This window comes from Prinia subflava, chromosome 7 (assembly GCF_021018805.1).
Source record: "Prinia subflava isolate CZ2003 ecotype Zambia chromosome 7, Cam_Psub_1.2, whole genome shotgun sequence".
Classification (NCBI taxonomy): domain Eukaryota; kingdom Metazoa; phylum Chordata; class Aves; order Passeriformes; family Cisticolidae; genus Prinia; species Prinia subflava.
The window spans coordinates 30277546-30299769 of NC_086253.1; the positions used below are offsets into that span (position 1 = coordinate 30277546).

The window sequence follows — 22224 nt, forward strand, 5'->3', positions numbered from 1 at the left end:
AGCAACAGGGACATGTTATCGCAGCTGCATTGACGGGAAAGCCCTTCAACCGTTTTAATAACAAAAAATCAGTGGCAAAGTCCCAGTGCATCCGCTGTGGTGAAATGGGTCATTTCAGGCGGACCTGCCAAAAGCCTGTTTGGTGTCAACACTGCAATGTGGACACTCATGCCACAGAGGTCTGCAGGAAACAGGGAAACTTCACGGCCAGCGCGCCGAGGCAGCGCGCCAAGACACAAATCAGTGCCTCAACCCACCAGACCCCAAAAAAGAGTCATTGAGACAGACCAGACCTGCTGCGTGGAGAAGTGTTGGTGTGGACATAACAGCAGCAGAAGAAGTCACCTTGCAAGATAAGGAAGTCACTCTGATCCCGACTGATGTCTCTGAACCCATCTATAATACAGTTTCCTCAGCTGGAGGTTTGATCTTAGGAGGAGCCTCCACGAGCAAACAGGGTATTATGGTGGTGCCAGGAGTCATCAATGCTAATTACACTGGACAGTTAAAAGTAATGGTTTATGCCCTGCAGCCTCCTGTGACAATCCCAAAGGGGAGCAAGATTGCTCAGATCATCCCCTTTGAGAACATCCTGCCACGTCGTCAGTCCCAAAAGCAGCCTGCGGAAGCCGAAGGCGGAGCTGAGAGCTTTGGCTCTATGGGACACAGTGTTTTCCTTACAGTGGATTTACACGAGCGGCCACGGATTGCAGTGAAACTGCAACGAGGCGATGAAATTATCGGCATCGAACCACTTCCAGACACCGGCGCAGACATATCTTTAATTAACAAATTACATTGGCCTTCTCATTGGCCTTTGACATCCCCCTATACCCGCGTTGTGGGTGTAGGAGGCCTGACTGTTCCCTCAATAAGTGCAGATCCTATTCGGATCATCTTTGAAGATGGACAAGTGGTTGTGGCGCATCTATATGTTGTGCCAATGCATCAAGAGATTCTAGGACTCCTAGGTAGAGATGTGCTTTCCCAAATAGGGATGGTTTTGACTACTGACCGGCATTTTCCCTAGTGGCCACTGCAGAGCAGCCACCCATTTTAAAAATCACCTGGTTGACGGATGCCCCTGTGTGGGTTGAGCAGTGGCCAATGACAGAGAAGAGGCTGCGAATTACCAAGCAATTGGTGCAGGAACAATTAGAAGCAGGTCACATTCGACCCTCAGTGAGTCCATGGAACACACCGATTTTTGTCATCCCTAAAAAATCAGGGAAATGGAGACTGCTACATGACCTTCGTAAGGTTAATGAGCAGATGCAAGCGATGGGTGCTTTGCAACCAGGCTTGCCAGCACCGACCATGATTCCGCAAGGGTGGGACATTGTGATCATCGATTTGAAGGACTGTTTTTTCACGATCCCACTCCACCCTCAAGATACTCAGCGCTTTGCCTTCACTGTGCCATCTATTAACAGAGCAACGCCAGCACAACGGTATGAATGGGTAACTCTTCCTCAGGGAAGTCGTACCTCGCCTACCATGTGCCAGATATTCGTCAATTGGGCTTTGCAGCCGATTCGTCAGCGTTTTTCTAATGCAATGATTTATCACTACGTCGATGACATCCTTGTTGCTACTAAGGAGCCTCTGCCCACAGAGGACTTGGACTGGTTGATCACGCAATTAAAACATCGTGGTCTGACTGTGGCCCCGGAAAAAATACAACGATCAGCCCCGTGGAAGTACTTAGGATGGCTGATCACGAGTGCACAAGTCCGGCCACAGAAAATTACTTTACATACAAACATTTCAACGTTATATGATGCTCAGAGACTTTTTGGAGACCTGCAATGGGTTCGTCCCATTGTAGGAATCACCAATGAGGACTTGCAACCGTTTCTATCATGGCTACACGGTAATGATGCCAGTAGCCTTCGACAATGTACCCCTGAACAGCAACAAGCCTTAGTTAAGGTATCAGAGAAGCTGCAACGGGGTTGGAGCATTCGCCGCATAGAACACCTGCCACTGTCACTGTTCCTCTCCAACGCAGATGCCTGTCCGTTTGCCATCATTTTTCAATGGCAAAAGAAAAAGGGGGAACACCAGTCTGGGTTAAAATCGACGGCTGGGGTGATTGAATGGGTGTTCTTGCCGGTGCAGCCGAAGAGTCGTGTTATGACAAGAACAGAAGCCCTTGCCATGCTCATCAGGAAAGGGAGAGATAGGATCTTAGAGATCGATGGGGAAGAGCCGGCAGATATCAGTGTTCCGATCAGAAATGAAGATCTGGACTGGAGACTGAGACATTCTGTGGAGCTGCAAGAAGCATTGTTGGGTTTTACAGGTGTGGTTCACAACCGACAGCCAAAGGGTCCGATGTGGACTCTGATTGCACGCCATCAGTGGCTGGAGAAGCCTTTGTGTTCCATGACACCTGTGGACGGCAGAACAGTTTATACGGATGCCGGCCGAAAGACACAAAGAGCTGTGTGTGTGTGGAAACAGCAAGGAGAATGGAAGCAGCATTTAATCCACAGTGAAGCCGGAGACAGCTTGCAGACCATGGAGCTGGGAGCAGTGTGTTGGGCTTTGCAAACCTGGAATAAGGAACCTCTTAATGTGGTGTCAGATTCTTTGTATGTGGTTGGAGTGGTACAAAGAATCGAAGATGCACTCATTAAGACCACTCAGAATCAGCGCCTCGGAGAACTATTTCTGCGACTGAGGAGCATACTCAGACAGCGTCAGCATGCCTTTTGCGTGATGCACATTCGTAGTCATCAGTGCAACAATGGTTTGGGAGAAGGCAATGCACGGGCAGATGCTGCAGTCAGTTGCGTTGCCCATGTCCCTCCTGAAAGCAAATTTGTCAGAGCTCGCAACAGCCACGAGAACTTCCATCAGAATGCTAGAGCTTTGCGTCGTCAATTTCAAATATCTATGAACGATGCACAGGGGATTGTGCGTGCCTGCCCTCAATGCAGTCATCACGGGCCAGGTCTTGGCCTAGGCACGAATCCTCGAGGAATGAAAGCCCTGGAACTGTGGCAAATGGATGTAACACACATCCCAGAGTTTGGAAGGTTGAAATATGTTCATGTCACTATTGACACCTACTCCAAATTCATTTGGGCCACAGCACAAACTGGGGAAAGAGCTCTGCACGTTGAGAGACATTTGACTGTTTGTTTTTCAGTGATGGGAGTGCCTGCAGAAATCAAAACTGACAATGGTCCAGCTTATGTGGGACAACGAGTTGCTAGGTTTCTGCAAAAGTGGGGAGTCAAACATACTACCGGGATTCCTCACTCTCCTACTGGCCAAGCCATTGTGGAACGGGCTCATCGGACGCTGAAAGAGTATCTCGCAAAGCAGAAGCAAAGCAATGACCTAGATGTGACCAATCGTTTATCTAAAGTACTGTTCACTTTAAATTACTTATGCCTAGCAGAAGGGCGAGAAGAGCCTGCAGTTGTCATCCACCACCAGGCTGTGAAAGAAGGGAGACCACAAGCAATTCCAGGACTTTACGTATATCATAAGGACATGCGAACGGGTGAATGGCAGGGACCCAGTCCAGTCTTGTTTAATGGTCGCGGTTATACGTGTGTTTCTGCAGGAGAAGCAGGACCTGTCTGGGTGCCGAGTCGCTTTACCCGTGCGTGTCCACAAGAAAAGATACCAACCAGCGGTGACACTCACAGAGACAGCGACGACTTACCTGAAGCACCTCAAGAAGACGCGGAGAGTGCTGAAAATTGACTGTTTTAATACTATATCATTGCACTGTTGCTGTGTGACACTTAGAGGCACGATAAGTTATTGGTTAGGGTTTTAGGTTGATAGCCTGTGTGCTACACTGTGTGCTTGTCACAATGGGTGAAATGTTAAGCATGAGGGTGTTGGTTTTAATCAGTGTGGTAGTAAAAATAAGAGCAGGGATGTTTGACATTGACACAAGGGAGAACATGTGGGTTACTTGGGCCAAACAAACTAAACAGGATTCCTTTTGTTTATCTCTAGCGACGCCATCCAATCCTTTTAGAACCTGCTTGATTGGAGTTCCACTGACCTCCATGGCAGAGTTCAAGTCTTTAACTCCTGTCAGGATTGACCCAAAAGGTGATTTAGGGCCACAAGCTGCTGCCATAGCGCGAAACCTTCGAGCGGCTGGTCCAGAACCTCAGGAGCTTGATCTCTTAGGTTCTGTGCCAGGAAACTATTGTCTTGTCTTTGGGCGCTTTGCAGTGAATTCTAGTCTATTAATCATAGATGAGCAGCAATTGAAAGGCCACGCTACGTGGCTGTCCCCTCATTCACTTTTGTATTACAATTACTCTGAGTATTGTAATAGTTGGGTCAGATCTGTCACGCAATTGACAACAGCTGCTAAGAGATTGCCACCAGGAATCTTTTTAGTTTGCGGAGATAGAGCGTGGTCCACAGTACCTCAAAACAGTGTCGGAGGACCGTGTTATTTTGGCAAACTAACTCTGTTCGCACCTAGCATTCACCAGGTTCTAGGCTTGCCAAGGAAGGCTCAACGAGTCAAGCGCAGTATGTCTCAGCTAGGTCCCAACTGCAAAGATCACGTTACCCTATGGCAGCCTCCAGCCGTGATCTCAGCATCCATTTTTGCCCCAGGAGTTGCTTCAGCACAAGCCCTCACACAACTGAAACATTTAGCCTGCTGGACAGGAAAACAGATTAACATAACGACGAAGTTGTTGAGTGAGCTTGCTGAAGATGTTAGTGGCATTCGCCATTCAGTGCTCCAGAACCGAGCCGCGATTGACTTCCTTCTTTTGGCTCAGGGGCATGGATGCGAAGAGTTTGAAGGCATGTGCTGCATGAATTTATCAGACCACTCACGGTCGATACATCAACAGTTAGCGCAGTTGAGGGACAACATGAAACATCTTGTAGTTGAGAACACTCCGTTTGACACTTGGCTGAAGTCTTGGAATCTCACTGGGTGGATTGTGGATTTAATTCGTTTTGGTATAATGATCTTTATTGCTGTCATAGTAGTGTTGACAATAGTGCCTTGCTTGATACAATGCATGCGCAAATTAGCTGACCGTGCCTTAACGTCGGTTTGGATAGCCCAAAAAGAAAAAGGGGGAACTGTGGCCGAGTTTCTCAGGTATCGTGGGCATGATATGCTCACAGATACCATTTGAGCTATTCCAGACTAGGCCAAACTAGGCCTCAGGCCTGGGCCTAGTAGGCCGCGGAACGTTCCGAGTACGTAGTGGCAGATAACCTTATCTCCTGCTACGTATGTGTTAAGGTATGGCCACTCGCAGCATGGAGGTAATGGCACTAGATCTCCGTAGCCACCTTAATCCTAGATTGCTTACATACTTCTGTATGCTCACTGCCTATCACAATGCACCTGCTACTGTAAACTATCTGCTCTGTACTTAACCGGCCATCTCGCGGAATAAAGCGGAGTTCGTGCTGGAAACCATACTGGTTTGGTCTCACGTTACTCTAGTCCCCAGTCTTTCCAGGGTTCAACGACAAGTTGTGACCTTTATGGAAGCTATTCCACACTTTTGATTATTCTGAATGAGGTCCACTTCCTGAGAAAAGGCCAAAAGTGCAAACAGAATTCAAAAGTTGGATGTACAACAGGTTTTTGTAGTTTGTATAGTGGAATAGTGGTTTGCTGTTTTGCTTTTTGTTTATTTTTTAAAAGTTCTCAAACATTGCTTGCTTTTTTGTCCTCTGTTGAACAGAGTGGTGTTTGGGTTAGTTTTGGTGTTGCTTTTTGTTTTTTAGAACTAGCAACTGTAACTGTTAGTCATGCTTGCATACAAAAGTTAAGATCTACCCCTCATGTATTATATTTATTAATGATAAATTTAGTCCATCAGTATAAGGAGACATTGATCAGTCTTAGATCAGAAAACCATGTCCAGCAGTGTCTTTAAACCTAGAGAGTTTGGGAACAGAGGGGATGGGAATATATTCATCTCCACAAGAGGGGAACACACATTGTGCTTTGGAAAAAGAGGAGTTTTTCGATCTAAAAAGTCACAGCATGTTGAGAAATCAGCATTAATAGCCAAAATTTATATCAGAAAGAGATAATAATTACTTTTCCATCATTTCCTATAAACAATTGTTCCACTTTTTCACCAAAACAACTGCAGACCTTATTGGAGAATGTAGGAAATTATGTATGTACTGAGAATGTCAGGAAAAAGCATAGACACCACACGTTTCACCTAAAATGAACAGCTGGTGTGAAACCAGATTGGAAAACACAATTCTGTCAAGCTGAGAGCTAGAAGACTGCAAGGAGTTAAAAGAAAAGCAATAGCCAAGGCAGTCTAGAGAGGGGCATCTAAGTAAAACTTCAATAATTTCAATAATTAATTTGAATCTCCTGCTTATCTCTTTTTCTTTCTTCTTTTTTTTTTTTTGTTTGTTTGTTTGTTTGTTTGTTTGTTTGTTGTTTTGGGGGGTTTTGTTTGTTTGGTTTTGGTTTTTGGGGTTTTTTTGGGTTTTTTTGTTTCTTGATGACTGTGGTTATCTAGGTCTAAAGAAAAGACCACCAGGAGATTTCTTTCAATGACTACAACTGCTTACATGGAGATAAATAAAGTTACCCAGGAACTCTATTTCCAATGCAACACAGATGACAGAAAAAAGGACACAAAAATAGAAGTTAAAGGGAACACAGATTAAGAACAGATGGAAGGCACTTTTTACTCAGAGAATAAACATGACAAATTACTTATGAACAAGGTTGCCAGGAGGTCATTCAAGAGAAAATGTCATATTAGGGAAAACCATAGGCCAAAGTTTTATTCAGACACAACTCCCACCAGTTTCAATGGGACTCCCACCTAAGGAAGAATATGACCCTGAAAGCATTTGGAAAAGTTTGTGTGCCAAAATGTTATTCCTAAAAATATTCATCTACCCTCATTTGTTTTTATTTTTAGTTTAGATATCTTTTTTAATAAGCTTTGACTGCATGGCCTACATTTGAATGCTTTTTGAGTACGCTACCTTCATCTTCACTTCTTTAAGCTGTTTCAATGTCTCCTAACACATCAGCATCCCAAAACAATGCAGAAGTTACTGCTACTATTTCAGGCTGTTCACAGTTCCACATGGGAAAGCTTTTTCAGATAAACACAGAATCAGTTCTGACTGTGGGCTCAGAGTGAGCAGGGAAAGGAGAGAGGAGCAAAATTGCACAGCAGATTGGCCAGAACTGGAGCTTCCTGTCACAGCAAAGCTCATGTGCAGCATAGAGATGCTGACACAAAGTGGTCTCTACTGGAGGATTTTCCAATAAAATGAATTATTAAAATAAAAATCTCAAAGAGCTTTTTTTTTTCTCACTACATAGGTTTTAAGTCTATGTTTCCTTCCTATGCATTGGAAGCATTCAGCTAACCTGAAGTAGAAGACCCTGGAACAGCTAGTTCTGCCATGGTCATCACTGACCTGCCCACTATCACTGAGCATCTTTAAGAAGCTGAGAAGCCTGTTTGTCAGCCAAGAACAAAAGAGATCAGCTCCCATACCCAAGTGCTCCCCATTCCTTTAGGAGGAACCCTAACTAATTAGGCTCCTCTAATTCCTTACCCCAAGAAGGAGAAAGGCCAGAAAACCCTCCTAGCCAGGAGAAAGTTGCCAATTATAGGTAAGCAGGAAATGTCCTCACTCAGGGCACATCCTGAGGAGCTTCTCTGTTGTTTAGACAGTTGAAATTCACTGCTCTTCAACAAACTGTGAAAGCAAGTTTCATGCAAAAGCTGATAAAGTACCTTGAAATTTGACTGTACAAATGAGTTTCAGTGATTCTTCAAGGATAAAGAAAGGCCATTTTCACAAAGATCTGTGCTGCTGAAAAAGTTGACCCAAAGTCAAGGCTGGGCCCTAGGGGCACACACTTAGTGCTACAAAGGTTTCTTCTTGTCAGTCCCCTTGGGCTCCAAGACTGACCAGGGATTTCTGCTGCCTTCCCTACTCTCCTTATGAGGTTACACACATGAGTAAAAGCAAGAAGAAACTGCACCCTGGGAATTCATGACAGGACTCTCACTGGCCTCAGCACTGCAGACAAAAGCTAAGGGAAGAGTTTGTGAAAGCCAAAAGCCTGAGCCTAATGAGAAAAAAGGAGCACAGCTGGTATGGTTTGAGGCCAAGTGGAATATTTGAGCTTCTTCACCCTGGTTGACCCCAGCTATCCATGTGTTTAATATAATTTCTGAGAGTGAAAAAAGACAACATGTAAAAGACCAAATGCTATTATGTTTTTTTCAACACAAAGATAGTAGTGTTATACTTGTTAAACAAAACATACAATAAGTGATTTTTTTGCACGGTCTTGGAGCAAGAATAAAAGAAAACTGAATTGCCAATAGATGCTGCCTTTTAATGTGGTTTCTATTCTATTTCATAAGAATCATAAAAACTGTACTTGATGCATGTTACGTTTTTATTTTTCCCTCTCTAAAAAGATCTCCCAAGTGCAGTAAAATAATGCACAGTCTATAAAATTGGATGGTTGCATATGTCAAAATACTCAAACAAAGCTAAAAGTAAATCACTAAATTTAAGCAAAGACACCTTAAGATATGCACTGTAAAAAGTTTCCTGAAGGCAAATCTGGCAGGATGGGGGAAAATATTCAAGGAAAATTTAAACAAGTTTAATTTTCTAAAGGACTAAAGTGAAATGGATGAAAAGAGAAAAGAATGAGGAATGATTCATAATAGCAAGACAGAGAACAAACTACCTGATAATTTGGCTTAAAAAAAGAGAAACTATTGTCTGCTAAGATCTATAAAAAATGTGAGGTCAGCACCACAATACTGGATACACCTGAGTAGCAGCTGCATAATGGCAGCAGTAAACAGGAACCCATTACAAGAGTATAGAGCATTACAATATGGTGTCAATATTGTAGCACAAGGCTCATAGGTAAAGTTTTCTCCTTCTCTATTAGATCTCATTTAAGGATGAGATTTAATAGTCTCTATTAGATCTCATTTAAGGATGAAAAGAAGAAGAGAGCAACTAAGTGTGTTCTATTAAAAATCCTATCTAAGACCTTTAATTTTGGAAAAATAAGGCTTCCTCGAGGCAGTAAATCTTAATACATTTGCCAAATTTATTTAGATCTGGTTCTGAAAAGATATTTAGGGAGCAAGGATTCTGCATGCAGCCAAGGGATATTGAAAAGAAATATAACTTTAAACTCCTGTACTTGATATAGGCTTTCTGTTACATGTTTAAAACCATGTCCTGTTCAGCAGCCTATTTTAGACCAGCAGTACCAAGCCATTTCAGCTGTGCAGGCCATGAGAGATTTGCATTAAAAATGGATTTGTAGGACTCCCTTTGGTAGTAGGGAGCTATCTTTCTCAGCAGAGAACACCTGCACAGAAGGAAATGTCAGTGTGCATCTTCTATTGCAGACAGATCATTGCTTTAGTTTACAGACAGCAATAGCTCAAATACCACCCACTTGGGCCCATTAACAGCAGGCCTAGAGATTCCAGCCTTGACCACCCCAAAGCCTAACTTCTCAAAGCCTTCATTCCAGCTTCTCCTACTATGAATAAAAAACAAATCAAAGAGGACCCTGCAGACATTATTTTCAGTTCTATTTTCAAGTGCAATAAGGTTTAGAGCTAGTGGTTTAGACAAAAATACCAAGACAACAAATTAAAATACAGGACTACCCATGATTTTTAGAGCTTGTTTTGTGACTTTATCCAGCTACCTCTTTATTGAGTGCCAAATTATTGAAAATATGAAAGTCTGTGTGATCTTCTGACCATTTTTGACTAAATATTTTGAGAATAATGGCTGTTACAAGATTTTGTTTAAATCGAAACTCATACTAATAAGAATGTAGCTTGATGACTCTAATTCAAAACAAATATTTTATAGCACAATTCCAGACAGATATTTTAAATCCAATCCCACAATATGTGGATATTTTCTGCAGTTCCTATTTTCATTTTATCCTCCTCCAGTCTGATGTTACCACAGAATATTTTCTGGCATAGTATACTACAAAGCTTACTTGTATTAAATTTATCCTTTGGGCTCAAAGTTTCATAGCGCAAAGATGGAATAAATAGAACCCAAAGAAAACTAAATTGCATTCTATATAATGAAGATTTATTAATAAGAAAAAAAACATAACTCACAAAATCAGAGTTAAATGTGTCCAGGATTAGTGTAGATCTTTCAATGCATCATTTGACTAAAGCAGTGAAGTAGAATGGCATATTTGAAGCCATTAAACATTATTGGACCCAGAACAGGCTAAACCATTTTTAACCATGATGTAAAGTGAGAAAACAGCTATGAAATCAGAAAACACCAGCTGAATTGTAAGACACACTGCTCTAAGTTGTATACTTAGAGGAAAGTACAGAAGCCACCTTCACACAATACTTGAAAAGCAGAAAATCAACTTGGCACTTAAAAGATGTTGCAGTAACGTGTCTGCTGTAAACTGATGGCTCAAACCACCAATAAAAGGCACAGGCCATGCCAGCCTCACCTCCTCAGTCTTTTCTAAGTAGCAAACTAAACAAAAGTTTAGCCAAAGTCCACTACTGTAGTGAAGTGCATGTGGCACTCCATTCCCCATTCCCAGTGGGGGAAACAAGCAGCCCACATCCCCAGGTATTTCCCAATATCACCTCAGGACTGCTGCCACCTTTCTACATAACTGAAATAAATCAAACTTTTCCAAAAGGAACTGTAGCTTGGATACAGAGAACATAACTATAATATCACACCTTATCTCAACAGAAGGCACACAGAGAGCAGTGGCAGAATACACCAACTCACCTTAAAAAAAGGTGGAGATCCAGTAACCCACAACACGTAGTTGGAGAGTAAAGACTGGGTGTGCTGGGCTCAATTTTGCTATTGAGCCTGGATAGACACCTGGACAAACACTTTGCCATTTACATTGTCATATACAAAGTGCATATAATTATGTGGGTTTCCTGATGGAGGCTTTGTGAAAAAGGACATCTCATAAGACTTTATAAAAAAGCAAGAATTATGGAAAGTAGATTGAAAACAAAAGAAAACACACAGCTCATTTATACATGCTGGGAATTTATTCTGTGAAGCAGTACATCTGGTAGAGAGATTTGTCATTACCGTGGGAGCAGATCTTAAATTCTGCCTGAGAGAGGCATCATAGAAAGGAAATACCTCATGGTAACATCACAAAAATGAAAGCACTCGAGCAACTCAAGTCATCCCAAGTATTCTGTTAACACTGAGCCAAAAGAATTTCTGGGCTAGGTCCACTGAAGACAGCTAGCACACCAGGGATAAACTGATGCGTTCCTTATTATAAGGCCATTAAGTAGGCCTGCTGCCAATACACAAACACAAATGATATGAAGAGTTACAAACAAAATAAAGTAACTTATTAACTACAGTGCATGAAGTTGCCCTATGAACATATCTACAGAGCTCTGTATCTATCATCCTGTCCATAGCCAGACATATCTCTACACAGGCTCATAAAACGTGCTTCTAATCTTCTCAGAAGTATTGTTGGTTTCTTGCTTTCTGAATGTTATGAGCTGTTTGTCATATTTTGGGTTTGGACATTTATCCTAAACTATCTTGCTGTTAATCCAAACTCATGTCAGTCACTGGTTTTAATAATTTTTAATTTTTAAAAGGGTATGGGAGTTATATATAATTCTACTCAGCAATGGGGGATGGTTTTCAACAATGTTTTTTAAATTACAGCCTTCATACATAGGATGGCACTTCCCTTGTGAAAATATAGTGCCTATGTACATTCACACAGGCATACATCATGTATGCACCCTGTTTTCTACCAAGAGTATAATGATAGTACAATAATGGTCAGTACACCAAACAGTGTTTTAGCAGGTGGATGCACACAGGCTGTTGAGAAAGCACCAGAATGGCTTTTGAAGTGGGAAATCCTACTCCAGGAGAGACTTGCAAGACATGTCTGGGCAAAAGAGACACAGAGGAGCTTCAACACAGACATAGTAGAATACCTCCAGGAAAAACAACCTAAAACATATCTACAGAATAATGGACTGGACATAGGAAAGAGGTCTTGAGTCATTGATGACATTTCTCTGAAATTATCAGAATCTGATGGGTTGTGATCAAGATTTCCTGTGAAGCTATGGATAAAGTGAACATGGAATTTTTATTGAAAAAATTCTTGAAGCTAGAAGGAAGCAATACAAAAGGAAGCTACTCAGGGCTTTTCAATAGACAGAAGAAGGTGATTTTTGTAAAGCCATGATCTTCTGGAACTTGCTCCCATGCAGGCTATGGAGCCAGAGAGCATCATCCTATCTATAAGGAGCTCTGGCTAACCCACACAGAGGGTCCATAAATGGACAGTACTGGAAGTAGAAAGAGCTGGACCCTAATACAACTGTAGATGCTGAGAAGCTGCAGAATGTGGCCAGGTCTAAATGCTCTCTCTCCTCTGTCACTCTGACACCGAGTAGTTATCTTAATGATCCAACTGGTATGGAATTACCTTCTGCCTTTTTAATGTCTGTTATGTTTTATCAGATTAATTTTAATATTTATGAACCATAAATCACTATAGTCATATTTCACTTAAAATTAAAACAATTGCTGAGACTTAACGCGTGTCATGTAATGTAGATCTCCCTTTGAAGGGAAAGCTTTTACTTGGGCCAAGAATTTAGTTTTCAGATATTATTAAGTTTATTAACTTGCTAAGTATGGGATTTACCTTGATTTTCCATTTGGCTGGGTTTGTGAATCAAGGAAAGTGTCATTATTCTGAGATTAATACCTTTGCAGAGCAGGGCAGTCGCTTCTCAAATTTCTCTCAGGACAATACTGTATAGAGTCAGGAAATGTGACACCAGAGGCTAACACATGATACTGTGAGCTTTCCCTTACCTATTTTTACATTACAGGCACTGGAAATCATTTAATGTTCAGTTCCAAATGATCAAAACCAAATTCAGTAAAAAGAGAAACAAAAAACCCCAACAAGTTCTGGTGATTGATTTTAAGTTGAGGGGTGAAAAAAATCAAAGGTATCAATTCAGTTAGGTAGCTGTAGATACACTGATTTTTCAGTGTATTTAGGAGTAACTGGAGAGATGAAGTGTTTCAGTAGTGACTCATGTTGATCTTCTACATTGATGTTGGAAATTTTAAAGGAATTTTGTATGCCTTGCACCTTTAAATCGTGCCTTCTAAACTGCTCTATTACATCAGATACCTTTCAGCATAGCTATAATGTAAGAGAGTGCCAGGATCCAGGACTGCAGCATCACCTCACACTGAGTAAGGTTTTCAGTGGCCAGAGGATTTGGTACAGTGCCTTCTCACAGTATCAGATACAGAAATGGGATTTACATACGCAGAGTAATATTTTCAGGACCTAGTTGTAGAAAAGAAAACAGAAAAACTTCCATTGCCTGCAACAGGGGCTTGCCTGGGTCTTCCATTCACAGCAAACAAAACCTTTTATATATTTTTTTTTTTCTACCCTTATAATTTGTTTTTAACATTTTTCTCATTCACGCTTCCAGCATTCTTCAGCGAATGGTCAAGAGCATCTGCACAGACAACTTCCACTGATTGCATCCTACCTGCAGGAGGATACAGTCATACTATTCTGAAATTCTTCCTTCCCAAAAAGGCAGATAAGAGAACACAAAATGAGACGAAAGGCAATTGTTATAAATGCCTATCTTCTCAACATATTTTCAGTTTAACACCTAAAGGCCAAAAAAAGATGGACAAATCTAATCTCAAATTCATGCCACCATATTAAATATTGGTAATAAAGACAAATAAATATTTCATTTCAGGGGGTTGGGTTATTTAATAATAGATGAGAGAGAGAGAGAGAGATACAGAGACAGACAGACAGACAGACAGATAGATAGATAGATCCCACCCCAATTCAAATTAACATATTGGTTCACTTTTCTGGTATTACTTTGAATCTAAACCTTTAAGTGTTAAAACTGTATCTTTCTTTTAGAGCGAGGTGGCAATTTTTGTTAACAAATACAGGCCCAGTGCTGAGAAAGCTGTAGAAAAAGACGGATTATGTCGGCTAAAGATCAAACAGATGCGCAGAAACACTAAATCAATTAATCACCGACTCTGAAATCTTGGGGCAAACTGAAGGCGTCTGAAGAGCAGGTAACACAGCTCCCATTTCGGATGGAGCTCACGGACAGTGCCCGCGCTGACAGTGACTGAACGAGAAGCCCGACAAGCCCCTACCGCCGAGCAACGCGCCCACCCCTCGGCCTTTTGGGCAGGTCTCACGCAAACCGGGCGGGAAGCAGCCCGCAGCCCCGGCTGCAAGGCCGCGGAGGCCCGCGGGGCTGCGGTGCAGGGCTGCGGTGCAGGGCTGCTCGGGCTGCAGCGGGGACGCTGCCGCGGGGATGCTGCCGCGGCCGCCCGGCGGGACCCACCTTGGGCATCCGGATGTGCTCCATGGCGGCAGCGCCCGGCCTAGCTCCTCACGCACAGCCGGAGGCAGCCTTGCGCACCTGGCCTCTCCCCGGCCTCCTCCGGCCCTGCTGCCAAATAGAAATATACAATTTTTTAATAATATATTTTCATTTTATGTTTTCCTCGCGTTTTCCGGCGCAGACGGGAAGGAAGAAGGGAGGATTTATTGCCGGCAGCTGATGTGCCCGTGCTGCGACGCCGGCAGGTCAGCGGCTGGCTCCACCTCCCCGGCTGCTGCCATGCCGCCCCGGCGGAGGGGATGCTCCGCGCCCGCCGCCGCCCCGGCCCCGCCACCCCCGGCCCGACACAGCCCGGCCCCGCCACCCCGGCCGCAGCCTCCGCCCCGCGGGCAGCGAGGGCGCAGCCCGCACGGTCTGCTGTCCTACCGAGCATTGCATCGCTCTGCCCTCTCTGTCAGGGGAGATGAGATCGGGAGCACAAAGCGAGCTCTGTGGTCGCCTCCCCCAGTTGTGTTTGTTCCCCGGCCCAGCATGTGCAGTAGCTCAAAGACAAAAGCTGCACTTACTGAAACTGAAGCACTGAATTTTGTTTATCTCAAGCTCTGTGTGTCTGTAATTCACGACTTTGCTGCAAGCTCAGATTTGCACAAGGGAGTATGTTCTGTGATGCACAGTTTTCAGTCTTATACCAGAAATTTCTTTTCCCGTCTTTTGCCTTACCTATTGCCAGAGATGTGTTTCCTCTTGGAGCAAAAGGAAATGACTCTGAGATGGTTTTCCCAGTTTACCAGTGTGAAGATAAAGAACAGGTATCTCTAACCATCTTTGAATTTCTATCACATTCAGAGCAAAACTAGAAACTTCTCAGTGTTTATACCAATGTGCAAATGACTAGAGGTGCTAGTATATTATTTCAGATGCCATAAATATAACATGCCCAGATATTCTGTATTGATCAATGCATTCCAGCAATCCTCCACAAGCCCCATGGAGGCATAGAAGTAAATGTGGAGACCTGCCAAACAAACCCCACAAAGGCCACAGCATGAGGACTCTGCTCCAGAGCAACAGAAGCTCTTCACATATCCTCTTCTTGCCTGCAAAGAAGAGAGCAAGGTTAATGTGTTTTGTGAAAGATAAAATATAGGTTGAAGATAACTTAAGGTTACCAAAAACAGAAATGCATTTTACCCCAAGGAAAAGGAACAATGGGTACAAGCTGCACTGGTTCCAAAGTTTCTCCAATCCTGCCAATTTCTTGCTAGTGAATGGCTAAATTAGGGGTTTTTTTCTCCTTCTTATCCACAAAACCAAGGGCATCAAGAGAGTTTTGTATATCAACTCTTAGGTTAGAGGAGACAGAAGCTGTACTGTCATGAGTGGAAAATAAGTCACCCCTGGATTTGACCATTCTGCTTGCCATCCCATTTTGGCCCATTTCTGCCCACTTTTCTCTCATAGTTCAGCTGCTGTTTGGATAGCATCCATAAATGTGCATAAAGTGTGGACTTCACAAGACTCCTGATCAGTGGCATATTTTTACTCTCTGTTTTAGACCAGAGCATCAGAATCAATTATAAATTCACCAACCATGGAATATGTTTCCTTTGTAGTTATGGCTGATGTGATTCACTGCATGTATTATCATCTCTTGGCATTACCACCAATGAGTAAAGTTGGAAGAAAGTACATTTATCCTTTCAGTCCCCAGAGATGCTTTTACTTTTTTACTCTAGTACATCCTGTGATTCATCGCAGCCAGGTTCAAGTCCTACAGCTGATGTCAGGAAAACTTTCAGACATAAGTGACAATGCACTTTAACTGTGCTTCACATTCCTCAGTAGCTGCAAAACTAAAGCATTGCTGTTCATGTAGCAATCAGTTGCTCAATATCCTGACAGAGTTTTTTGCCTGTCTTGGGCTGATAAAATAATTGATGGGCAAATGCAGCTGTAAACAGAACTTAGATAAAAGTTACATCTAAAGCAATTGTCATGGAAAAATTCAGTAAGCACAGCCTTCTTAAAAATTCTCTTACATTTTTAATTTGCATTTCAGACTCATGGAGGCTGCTGCCTCAACAGTCTGGAAATTAAATCCTCTGTAAATGTATAACCAGAAATAATTCTGCAGATTACTCCTTTAACTCAACTAAGATGTAGGGGCAGGAAAATTAAATTGTCGTGCCTACATAGGTTTTGACCTGTCTACTGAAACTGCCAATAAAGTTCTTAATTTATTTCCCATGAAAAAGGCTGGTCACTGAGGACTAGAATCATACCAGTGTAATTATTTTCTATACCCACAAGTAACAGAGCCAGCTTTCAGCCTCATCAGTTAAAACCCGAAAGCACATTTCACTTCCAATATGTAAACATTTCTGTTGTATTCAGTGGAGTCACCCAAATACTCAGACATTTTGCATACTACCTACCTGGCCTGGATTTGAACCATCATGTTAGATGTAGAAGGCTTTTTGGATTTATTTGTGTTTTCCAATTATATCTTACTTGTTTAAGGGTAGTTTCCTGTGGGCTGCATTTTAATATAACTCAACACCAAATAATACATTTAGGTACTTCTGATACTTATTTGAAAGTGTAGTCTACAGATTTGTAGACATAAATTAAATACTGCCATGTAGGGAAGAAAATAACTGAAAATTGGTGGTATAACAGCTCTGGGGGGACAGCTGGGACAGCTATAGTCAAGGTGACAGAATCCTCCAACTCAAGAGTCTGGTATATGGGATGAAGATGAGGAGATTGGGCTCAGCCCATCTTATTGTGGGCTAAAGGCAAACAGCACCAGTTTGAGTGCAGCCCTGGGTTTGCAGATAAGGATTGGAGCTTATAAAAACCCAGCTTGACATTTCACCAAGGAAATGCTTTTAGAACCACCCATGGCAAAAAGTGGGTTTTGGGCATCAACTCTTTCTCATGCAGTTCATCATACAGGTCTTTGTATGTGATTTGTTGAAAATTACACACAAACCAAATAGGACTAAATAAAAGTCAACTGACTTTCTTGTCAGTTTTCTTCTAATTAAAATATTCAGTAAGATGCATGGCAAAATAGACTTTTTATAGTAGAAAAAGGGAAACAGCACCACTTTTTACCAAAAAATATAGTATATTAATACATTTTCAAGCATAGCATATCTGCACCAGTAATACCCAAGAGCATCATGTAACTTGTCACTGCTTTGTAGTTTCAAAATTCTTTTCTTCCACAATTTCACAGTACTTCTTTGCTGGTTTAACCCCTTCATAAGATAAAAACACCCTTATAATTTCTTAGAGTTATGGAATCTTTAAGTTTGGAAAAGACCACTAGGATAACTGAGTCCAGCCATTAACCTAAACATGTTACTATTAACCATAGTATCCAACCCAAACCTTCTCCAGCACAGCTTGAGTCCATTTCCTCTCATCCTGTCACTTGTGGCCTAAGAGACCAGCCTTCACCTGGCTACAACTTCCTTTCAGATAGTTGTAGAGAGTCATAAGGTCTTTCCCTGAGCCTCCTTTTCTCCAGGATAAACAACCCCAGCTCCCTCAGCTGCTCTGCTCCTCATAAGATTTGTTCCTGTTATTTCCTTCCATCAGGGATTTTTGTGCCACTTGTCAAATGATAAAGATTAATTCTGTTGGAACCTGTTTACACTCAAGATAATAAGTACCACAGATTCAAAAACAGTGTGCCTGTTTATATTTGTTTCATAACTTTTGAACTTTTTTAGGGAACATGCAACCTTCTCCTGGCAAATGAACTTGGACACACAGACTTCACCCCCAGTTAATACAGCAGGAGCTGCATGTGACAAGGTAAAGGATGCAAGGAGCAGCTTCCACTTTATTGTTTAACTTGACTGGTACTAGGTTTGACCTTTTAACTTTTCCTTCAAGAATGGCTCAAAGTCTTTGATTTAACCTGGTAAAAACATTGATACATTGTTATAAGAGCAAATTTTTTGCAGGAGAAAATACCAGCCAACCTCTAGAAATTGGAATGGTTTTGATGCTGTTCTGGAGATAAACAAGCTGATATTTATATAACATATACCATATAACATTGTGATACATGATATATGACACATGACACATGATATCTGGCCAGGTTTGTGATAACTGGCCAGAAATGCATAGCAGGGAAATAAAATAGGCAAAACTCTAGAATTACTCAGGATGTATATCCAGTTACTTACAGGAGGATTTCACAAATCGAAGAAACAGGTACGATCATGCCAAAGTGATTACTGTTGGCACTTCAACAAGATTAGAATACTCAGTCCTGTTGCTCTGAAATGCTGCATTTTTCATAACAAAGCATGTCTGCACAACCAGCTGGAGATCTAGTGGCAGAAGGTCAGTCATGATGCCCTGGTATTTGTCATACCACACACAAGAGTTAAAGGAAAGATTAGCACTTACAGGAAGGGGTCAGTCAGTTGTTGCAATACAGACTGCAGGGGCAAAAAGGAGAGAAGTGCTTCTCAATATAGCCAGTAGAGAAATAGACCCTTTCACAAGGTGATTTAAAGCTCCTAAACTCTTGAAATGGTGAAATACTGCTTAGAGATTTGCCTTCAAACTGTAGCCTCCAATCTGTTATATGCTGACTACCTTTACACTAGCACGTCCCAAATCTTAGACAGGAAATACTCCCTTAAGTGATATTAAAGAATAAAAATAACTTTTAAAAGAAGATATATATTGTTAAAACTACCTTTATCTTAGACCATTTCCATTGAAACATTCAGTCAGAGGCTCAGCAACAACTCAAGAGAAGAAAATACAGATATAGAGTTGAAAGCAGACCACAACTGTGTGTAGTCTGAAGCAGTATTGTTCAATGAAAAATAACATCATGATAGCAAGGCAGCTTCCAATACTTTCACAAAGAAAATTTTCTCAACTTTTGGGACCGTATTAATGGTCTGCCTAGAGCATATTCCCCAACATGAAGAAATAGATATGGACATGGTATATTTGTGTTTAGGGAAAAAGGCTAGAGAAGAAAGAAAAGTGGATAACAAAAGAAATGTATTTATTCCTTGGCCTTTGTATAAGAATTAGCTAAAGCTATGTTTTAAATACTGGAGAGTTTATCTTGAAGCTCCCCATTGACCTAGGATAATCAGAATTCAGTGAAGCAATTGTGGCTTTTATAGTTGTGATTATGCATGAATGTGTGATAGTTGTAAATTAATTTTGATTACTCTCCAAATTTTACAGAAATTACAATGCTGTATGAAGTGAAATTTTAAAATAGGACAGTTGTTTCCCAAAAATATATAATAAAACCCTCACTGAAATGCTGCTTCATACTTCAAATTCACACCACAAGAAAGTATATTTTTGAGATAATTTATTTCTTTCTGTCTCTAAAAAGAAACCTTAACATTAGGCTTTTTCTTTCCTTTTTTCCCCCCCTTTTTTATAAGGTGCTGAAGCCAAATACTGTTTTTCAATTGTCTCTGCAGAACAACTGAAACTGATGTAATTCCTGCCACCTGACTGACAAGCCATTGCAGCCATCACAATAAGTGGCCAGAATCAGTTTTGGCTGCCTTGCGCTTCTTGAAATCCTTCTGAATTTCAGGTGGTTGCCTTGGCTCCTCATCTATCATGGGATTATGGAAATAAACTGACACTGTGGAAGCTGTCAGTGAAGCATCACTAAACCTCTGTGGTAAAGGGGTTTAGAATACATGATAATCTTTAAGCTACTGGCAAACAGTATTTTTGAGAAATAGCTGATTAAGCAAGGGTCATAGAAACCTCAGTGTTCAGACTGAAAGTGTCCTATGGGTAAATTCATGTGTTCTTATACAAGACTTGCCCAATTTTTAATTGAATTCCCTTTGTTTCACCTGGTAAGTATTTTTCAGGTTCCATTACTGCTGCTTGGGTTTAGGGAAGAAGTTAAATTTTGGGGTGGGTTCTGAAGAAAATTCAAACTGCTTCTTTATCTCTGTCAATTATTTTCATGAGAAGACAGCATTTGATGTAATCTGTTCCCGGAGCGGAATGTCCAGAGTATTGCTAAAAAATACTTTTGCTCATTGGTCACAGGGTGCATGAATTATCACGGTTGAATGGTCCTCATCTGAGTGGAAAGGATGCAATGTCTCGGAAAAAATGTCTGTGAGAGGAGATGTACCATTAACTTCAGATAGTTCTGGACACGGTTGTTCAAAACTGCCCACTTTGAGTCAACAGTTATAAAAGCCAATTAGTTAACAGTTAACAGTTAAGTAACTTAATGGCTATAGTCAACTCATAAAGCACATGTCTACATTGTGTTTTTTGCTGCGTGCCACAACATGAGCCACTGAACTGGGTTGTTACTTGCCAGACTGCATCTCTAATGCTGCTGATCTCTGTCTGTACTAGCATCAAGGGAACCATTTACATTCTAATGTCTCAAGCTATTCCATGTCTTAGTGCCCACACAGGGCATGCCTCTCGTGTCTCTGCTCACTAGCCACATGCCTCGTACACTTTATACATCACCAGGTTAGGTAACAGCAGTGCTTCCAACTCGTGTCCTTTCTAGTCCTACAGAAGAGCCTGGGCTTTAGTTGGAATCCCCTGTGGTCTCCTTAGAGACAGAAAATATTTTGTCTCTATAAAGCCAGGAATGGGACCCTCTGTGTCCCATAGGCATCTCCTTTCCTGCTAAGAATGAACTGTACAGTAAAGATCAGTGCCAAATCTTGAAGTGGCTGCTCTCTGGCATGCAGAACTTAAGCTTTTTAGCACACTGTTTGCTGGTTCTCATAAGGATTGAGGGTATCTCAGGGACGTTCCTGAGAACACAATGCTCTCAGAAAATTTTGGGATTGTTTCAGACGGAGAGAGAGAATTGCATTTGGCAATTCATGTTTTTACACTGTCAAGGAGTGCTCAACTACAAAAATTTCCTCCAAACAGTAACGAATAAGTCTCAGGTAAATATAACTTCACTGTCTCTGACTGCATCTGGTGGACCGAAGTAGAGAGAAGAAGAAAGAGGAAAAAAAAATTGCCAGATTGACAAGGCAGAGGTACTTGTGGACTGGTGTTCGAGGAACAGATCCCCTGCCTTCTTGTTTCGCAGAAGTTGCACTTCAGAAGTGTAGTATTTATTATATATTGGTACATGAAAAATAAATTTTGGAGAACAATTTCACTAGATTTCAAAGTGTCTAAGTCTAGCTTGTGTACTATAAACTCTATTATCTTAGAAAAATTTTATATCAATTGAATTATTTGAAGTCTTAATCTTACTGCTGTATTTTGCAAGAGGGAAAGTTCAGCATTTGTAGAATCATTCAGGACAATACCGGGATTCAAGATAACTTTATTTCTTTTAGATGTTTTGGCTTTTGGTGTTTTTTTTTTTTTTTGTCAAGGTTTCTATTCTTCATTGGAAAAGCCTTTCATTGGAATATTTCCAGAATGAAAGGAGTCAAGTCATTTGTTTCATATTCCAATGAATTTGAAAATGTTTGTCTTTAAATCTGCATTTGTTGAAAAGTATAGTTACTTTATTTATTTGGGTTTTGTTTATCTTCTCATTATGATGCAGAAATGGGGGAAAAGGGACATGGCCTACATGAGAGAAACACAGAGACAGTACAAAATATTTTCGGTACATGGAATTTATAAGAGACACAAACCTCAAAAAATTTACTTCTAAAAAAACCCTCTCCAAATATTCTATAGTTAAACATTTATTTGAAGTGAATCTTTAAAAATACTAAAGGTCTGTCTTCACAAGTGAACATTT

The 22224-nt window shown here is 41.3% G+C and overlaps 2 protein-coding genes across 2 annotated transcripts in view; one reads left to right on the plus strand and one right to left on the minus strand.

Annotated features, from left to right (window-relative positions):
- Positions 1 to 14655, minus strand: part of MTMR7 (myotubularin related protein 7) — a 51860-nt gene extending 37205 nt beyond the window's left edge. The window contains exon 1 of the mRNA XM_063402034.1: positions 14448 to 14655. Within this exon, the coding sequence (XP_063258104.1) occupies positions 14448 to 14471 (24 nt within the window). The 5' untranslated portion in view covers positions 14472 to 14655. The remainder of the gene's footprint in view (positions 1 to 14447) is intronic.
- Positions 3657 to 5497, plus strand: LOC134552533 (uncharacterized). Its single transcript, XM_063401213.1, has one exon. The coding sequence runs from the start codon at positions 3837 to 3839 to the stop codon at positions 5142 to 5144; it is 1308 nt and encodes a 435-aa protein (XP_063257283.1). The 5' UTR covers positions 3657 to 3836; the 3' UTR covers positions 5145 to 5497.
- Positions 14656 to 22224: the final 7569 nt, after the last annotated feature.

What these genes read in the sequence shown, in the direction of transcription:
- LOC134552533 (XM_063401213.1), top strand. Translation starts at nt 3,837, where the DNA reads ATGGGTGAAATGTTAAGCATGAGGGTGTTGGTTTTAATCAGTGTGGTA.